General features: G+C 39.7%; 1 protein-coding gene across 1 annotated transcript in view; it reads right to left on the bottom strand.

Moving 5' to 3' along the window:
• Positions 1-375: 375 nt before the first annotated feature.
• rnd2 (Rho family GTPase 2) overlaps positions 376-6,705 on the bottom strand; it is a 28,424-nt gene continuing 22,094 nt past the window's right edge. The window contains exons 4-5 of the mRNA XM_075453750.1: positions 3,863-3,997; positions 376-1,516 (exon numbers count right to left, since the gene is read on the bottom strand). Coding sequence (XP_075309865.1) covers positions 1,247-1,516; positions 3,863-3,997 — 405 coding nt within the window. The 3' untranslated portion in view covers positions 376-1,246. The remainder of the gene's footprint in view (positions 1,517-3,862; positions 3,998-6,705) is intronic.

The following is a 6,705-nucleotide window of genomic DNA, read 5'->3' as shown; positions in this document are numbered from 1 at the left end:
CATGCATGGAGTCATTTATTTAAAAACAGAACATCAGAGCTCTGGGGCTGCTGTCTCAGTTCAATTTAGTTTTTTCCATCTGAGAGGACTCTGAACATTACCAAGAAAGATTCTTTCCTCAGGCTGCGCTGTTGTTTCATTTGCACAGCAACACGAGAGTGATGAGAATGGCCCAAACACACAAATTGGACAGTTATAGTTTACAGATAGAGTTTTTGAAGGCTGGTAGAAGAAAGGATAAGGGTAGTTTTATGTCCAGGTGGAATGAAGGATTTGTTTTCTCCGTCATTCTGAGCATAAGACAGGCTGTCACATTTAAAATCTCTGATGGATTTGTATAAAAGATGAATAAATAAACACAGCTTCAACCAGAAGTGATATTTTCCCAGTGCAGTCAAGCTGTTGCTTTATTTCAGAGTTGAGTGAAAGTAGCCTACAACAAAATACCCCTAACATCTTACCACTTTATTTTCCACAAAGAAACATCTTTAAAATAGCGACAACAGCATTAATCTCAGTGAATCAAACTGACATAACTGGAGCTGATGAGAAAAACAGTGTTAAATGGGCAAAATAAAATCATTTTTCTAAAATGCACTTGCGGTAGTAATGCTCACACACACACCATCACAACATTTCAGTCAGCCACTCATTTCATTTCCAGCTCTTAATAAGTCATCATTCAGCTACTCACTGGAATCCCTTTTTAGGATTACCATAGATACAGGTTTTTCTTTTTTTTTTGTAGCAACAGAAAGCAACTTTAGGCAGCATAGCTTAACAAGTAGTCCTCATGTCTGCTGAGCAACACTGTCTTTGAAAAACAACAATTTGCAGACATCCCACATCAATATGGCTCTCCTCTCACATACACTCTCCATCGCCACGCCGCTGGTCCATCCTCTTCCAGGAAATTAATTCCACTCTAATTCCAGGGACCAGACAGCATTTCCACTATCGCAGCTTCCACAGGTCCAGAGGGTTTGTCCAATTTGCCACCATTTCAAAACACAAATCTGTAAACAGCTTGTAAAATATGCGAACACACACCAAGAAAAAACAAAAAAAAACAAAGCATTTCTTTCCACAGTGTGGTGTTTCTCTGTGCAGTGCAAAAAATTAGAAAATAAAGAAAATATGCAAAAAAAATAAAAATGAAATAATAAATAGACTTTCTCCGTTATATATTTCTGGGTTGGTTTTTTTTGTATATACATATATGCTGCATATTCATGAGGCTGAGTCTCTACATGAGCACGCAGCTCTTGGCCCGGTCCTTCCTCATGGCCGGAGTTTGGTCCGTTTGCTCAGTCCGACCCGGCAGAGGTGGCAGGGGGAGCTGCGACACCCGCTTCCGGCCTCTGCGGGAAGTGCTGCGCTTTAGCTGTGGCTTATGCGGCCTCCGTACCGACGCCATGGTGGTGATGTGGAACACGTCACGAACGCTGTTCTCAGAAACCTTGGAGGAGCACTCGACGTAGGCCACCGCTCCGGTCTGTCGGGCTATTGTGCTTCCCTGGAACATGGAGAGAGGCAATGAGACAGCTGGTAAAGTGTAACAGAGGAGGGCTATATTCATCATTTTAACTGGAGACCTTTCTGCAATCAAATATAATTTTGGAAAAGGGCTCTTCACTTACATGATCTTCACAAAGAGCTGAAGAACATTTTTTGCCTCTCTTCTGTTTTTCAATGGTTTTATATGATGTTTCTCTTCACAATAACACAAACTATATTTCCTCTGGTCTCCTGTGGCTTTTCGAGGATGTCTTTTTCCTTTACATCAAGGTGCTGTATGAGCAGTGCTTCACAAAGAAGCTTAAATCTTGTAATACCGCCCTTCATTGTGCCTTGGCATAATCAGGCTTTACATCACAACATCAGAAAGATGTTCATCTAGATCACAGAATGTCAATGATCTACACGTATTCAAACAAATAAAGCTCCTCTGTCTGACGCATTAATAATGCAGATGCTGAATTCTGCATCAGTGTAGCACAGAGCCCACTGGGCTGATGTTGACACGGTCTATGCATCTATTTAGAGAGAGTAGACAAAACTAGCAGAACTCCTTCATCTCTAGAGCTTACACCTGAGTAATGTAACAATATACTTAGATAATTAAGACTGTAAATTGTTTGCTTAAGATCAAATCAGCTTAATTTAATTATAAAATCACTCGGCCTGATCTCGTTTCATGATCAGCTTTTAATTCACACAGGATCAACACATACACAGGTTGTAACAGATGAGACGGTGCTGCGTTTCCTATGACCCTAAAAACCGCACGCTCTCCAACACTGAGGGAGCTTTTCATCCTCAGAGGACATGGTTTGATTTCTATCATGATCATGCACTGAAGCGCATGTAAGGAGCAATGAAGCTCTTATTAGGTGGAACAGCAGCTTTAGATTCAGCTGGAGGGGGCCATGGTAGAGATTGCGGTGACAAGCAGAAAAGCTTGATCGAATCTCAGGCAGATTAGTGCGGAAATGTCTGGAGTTCACCCAATGGTCACTCTTACTGGCAACTCTTTAGCTCTGCTGGAATTCAATTTAAGATCAACAACGGGATAACAACACAGGCTATTGGATTAGAGCACCAAAATGTTTATTGTGAACAGCTTTATCATCTGCTGTCTCACATTTTCTGGATATTTAAGAGAGGCAAACGGAGGCTATACCTTGAACCAAAACAGAGAGTGAAAAGGAGCAAAATAGCTGCTGAATGTGAAAAATAAAGTACAGCTTTAGGGTTAAGGTTCAGGTAGTACATATCAGGATGTAATTGGAGAACTGTCTGGTCTTTATCAGGTCTTAAAATAAGGTAATTACAACCTCAGATAAACAACACCACATGATATGTTGCTTCTTCATTTTTTATTTTACAAAAACTAAGCACCAAAAGCCGAAACACTGTCGAACCGTTTTGTTCAATAAATAATTAAATCTGTTGTTGTTACCTAAATTAAAGACCTGGAATGGACTATAAGATATTCTATGTCGTGATACATAAAACCTAAGAATGGAAAGAGGGCGTTCCTTCTGTCTCACACGGCAGTAGGCCTGATCATAAATGGTCCTCAGACACTTTAGCTCTGCAATCTTTTGTATATCTTATTTACATGTTTGTTCTTTGGCTGATCTTTTTTTAAGCGGCCTAAGTTAAGCCGACAGCGGCTTTCTGATAGCAGAGGAAAAAAAGGCTGTTTTTATGTTTTGTGTGGCCCTGAAAAAAACCCACTTCTTTTTTTTTTGTGTCCACCACAAGAGAGCAACTAAATCAACATGCTAAGAAGTTTTGCAGTTTATCATCACCCCGAGCCTCTTTTCCCATCTTCTTAGCTCAGAGGTCGTATCAGCTTGTGATAAAAGCTCACTCTTTGTCAATTTCCCTTTTTATATTCGCGTTGCTATTCGAAAATCCCTAAATCTGCATTAATATTTCATTTCAGGAAAAAATATGTCCCTGGACATAAACTTCTCTCGACGCTTGTTCTTCTGCTGCGTTTGCCATAAGCAACCTTATATAGCTTGTCAGCAAATTTTTTGTTAAAACGCCAACTGCAGCAACATGTCCTCATGGGGTTTCACACAGCTCTTGTATTGGTCATGTGGCCGGTGATTGTGCTGCATGAGACTTCTCTCATACTCCCACCCTCCAGTGGGACCAAAATAAAAGCAATGTCATTGCTGATCCAAGAAAGAAACAATCTTATCGCTGGATTGTTTTTCCGATTTTATTTCCTCATCTGTTGTTTTCAAATCGTTTCTTCTGTCTTGAAGCTGCCTTGGGAAGCAACTCTATATCTGTATTTATCCAACCCTTTCACCACAGATATCCATCTCCTGCTTGTTCTCACCTGCTCATGGGTGACAGGAATGAGGCGCTGCTTGGAGAGTTCCCTCAAGGTGTTGACATCTGTCCTCATGTCCAGCTTACAGCCCACCAACACCACTTTGGCATTTGGGCAGAACTCTTGCGTCTCTCCTTGCCACTGTGGAGAAGTTAACCAATAGAGACACAGAAATTCATCACTAGGTACAGTTAAAACATTGGCTTCTCTGTCACTGAGCAGCTGAGCTTCAGAGAAAATCAATCCATCCTTTAATAAAAATTGTTCTGTTGAGGAGTCACAGGAAACTCAAAAATGATTTACAGAAGGATGCAAAGTTTGTTCGCTTTGAGGAAGAATTTATTTGACATGCAAATAAACATACTGATCTTATGGGCATATAAAGCAATATTTCTGTATGATTTCTACTACTCTGATAAAAAACAAAAAGGAAATGAGCACCATGCAGATATTTGTTAACTCAGTTTGTTTGGATGCTGGCTTGTAAATATGAATATGAATTACACTGTTTCAGGGCTTCTCTTCAAAACGCATGAATCCTATCAATCAGCTCCATGGGCACCACGGAAGCTGCCTAGCACTCTGAAAATATTATCATTGATGAAAACAATGCATCCGGCTATACAAAGAGAGCTAAATGTTTGAATGTATGTAGCTCAAAATACAATTTAGAAATTACAATTAATATGAGAAGGTTGACAAGACAATATTCAGAGAATTACTCATTAGAATGCTGGAAATAAATCGGCCTGCTTAAGATATTAAAGAATAATTCTCAGACTCTCGAGTGTCGGTGCACTGTTCTATTGTGCAGCCACACCTGCACAAATATGAGCTTTGTCAGAGTCAACAGAAGGAAACCTTTCCAGCTGATGTTTGAGCTTGGAACTGATCATGTTTTGAGCTTTTGTTGAAGCCAGTGGCATGGGCAACAGTTCAATTGTAGAGGGAAGATAGAATTAAATTAAACAGAAGCAAATTCAGATCTCAGACAAGAAAAATATCAAAAACTGAAAATAAAAGGAGGATGGTTTCTTATTATCTTATAACGGAGGTTAAAAATCCCCAATGAAGTACCGCAAGCGGTGCAAGATCAAGATTTGCCTTGCTCCTCACAGTGCTTCACGAAAACATCATCAAATATTTGTCAAAAGACTGTATAATCATCTCACGGAACTAGAAGCCTTTTGCAGGGACAATAGAGAAATCCCTCAAACAAGAACTGAAAGCAAAAATTAGCTGTTGCCAAAAGTATTAAACTTTCAAAAGGCGATGATCCACGAGACGTAAGTTTTTTCCTATATAATAATACTTAAGAAAAGTACATTTAAAAGAGAAACCTTGATGAAATTTTACAGAAATCTGCCATTTTAAAATTGAATTTTGGACATCAGCTTACTTCTACTTTCCTAACTGCTCACATAATCAGAAAATTTCACCAGGGGTGTCCATACATTCTCATGCAACTGTGCATATACAGTATTTCTTACAAAGTGAAGTATGTTTACACCAGTACTCTTGAGAGCTCATGCATAAATAAGGTACATTTCTGCATATATCAGCATCTAAATTGATTAGAGATAACAAATTAACTTATCCTAATGGAGATTAACCAAATTTTTTACCATTTAAGCAATTTATCAGCCAAAAAAGCAGATTTGTTCAGTCTGTTACAAAATAATGTAAATTAGATTTTCCTCTAAAACATAAGCAATTGAAAGGAATCACCTTGATAATTAGAAACATGGTTAATGGCAAGTGTATTAAATAACAGGGCTCCAACAGACGCTGTTATTCTGGATTCTGAGAAGCCTGTTTAAAATAAGAATATATTTAACCTTTCTCTTTGTCAAAATAGCTACAGATTTTTTTTTTCCACATTCCCATGCAATGTTCAATGTTTCATTATGAGAAATAGGAAAAGGGTGAGAAAATTGTGTTATTCATGCCAGCCTGGCTCCTGTTTCTGGAGTACTGTACCTTAAACATATTAGACTTTCCTGACACATCTCCGTCAACAAATCTATTTCAGGTTCCACTCAAAAAAGGTTTAGCCCTCTTCCTTCTCAAACCACCCTGAGATTAAATGTCACTTCTGAGACTTCGCTGAACCAACAGTCTCTCCTCCCTGCGACCCAAATAGATGACAACTCTGAGATGTTCCACATGCCATGTGCAGAATGTCAGGGTGTCCATTCATCCTTCAGGCTTAACACAACCTTTAACCTTTGAAGCCAATCCCCATTCTGCCAATAACATCCAGTCAAAAGCTTTGATTGTTTAACCCTCTCTCCTCCCCCAGCTGTCATCTAGCAACCTCTGAGACACCCCCTTCCTGGAGGTCAAGAGTCTAATTTGGGACGGTGATTGTGCAACAGGTTTACCATGAGACCCTGAGTTTTAGGGATTACCAGGATGACAACTAGGGGCCAAGGGTCATGGCAACCCCCTGCCAAGCAATTCATGGGAAAAGCTAAAGTTGGTCACTAGCAATGCTCCTCCTTGTTGACAGAAGCCACTGAGGCTTGTGAAATATACATGGTGTCTCAAAAAAAAAGTGTCTCAGGTTAGACCTACAAAAACTTCAAGGGTATTTTAGCAGCTCCCATCAGACCACTAAACACGTCAACAGGACAGCCATGGGAACTGTCTTTCAGTTCAAAGGCAAATACACATGGCTTCAAGATGAGAGACCAGTAAAAGTCACAAGGCTGTTTTACAAGATGCACACGTACGCAAACAAACCCATTAAGTCGGGGAAATATACACATAAGGTATTTCACTATATGTGGGCACACAGTCTGCCACAGGCTGTAAAATCACATCACAGACCACATTTAACAACTCCA

Source organism: Odontesthes bonariensis, chromosome 21, assembly GCF_027942865.1.
Source record: "Odontesthes bonariensis isolate fOdoBon6 chromosome 21, fOdoBon6.hap1, whole genome shotgun sequence".
Classification (NCBI taxonomy): domain Eukaryota; kingdom Metazoa; phylum Chordata; class Actinopteri; order Atheriniformes; family Atherinopsidae; genus Odontesthes; species Odontesthes bonariensis.
The sequence above is the reverse complement of the archived record's forward strand: the minus strand, read 5'-3'. Positions and strand labels throughout refer to the sequence as shown.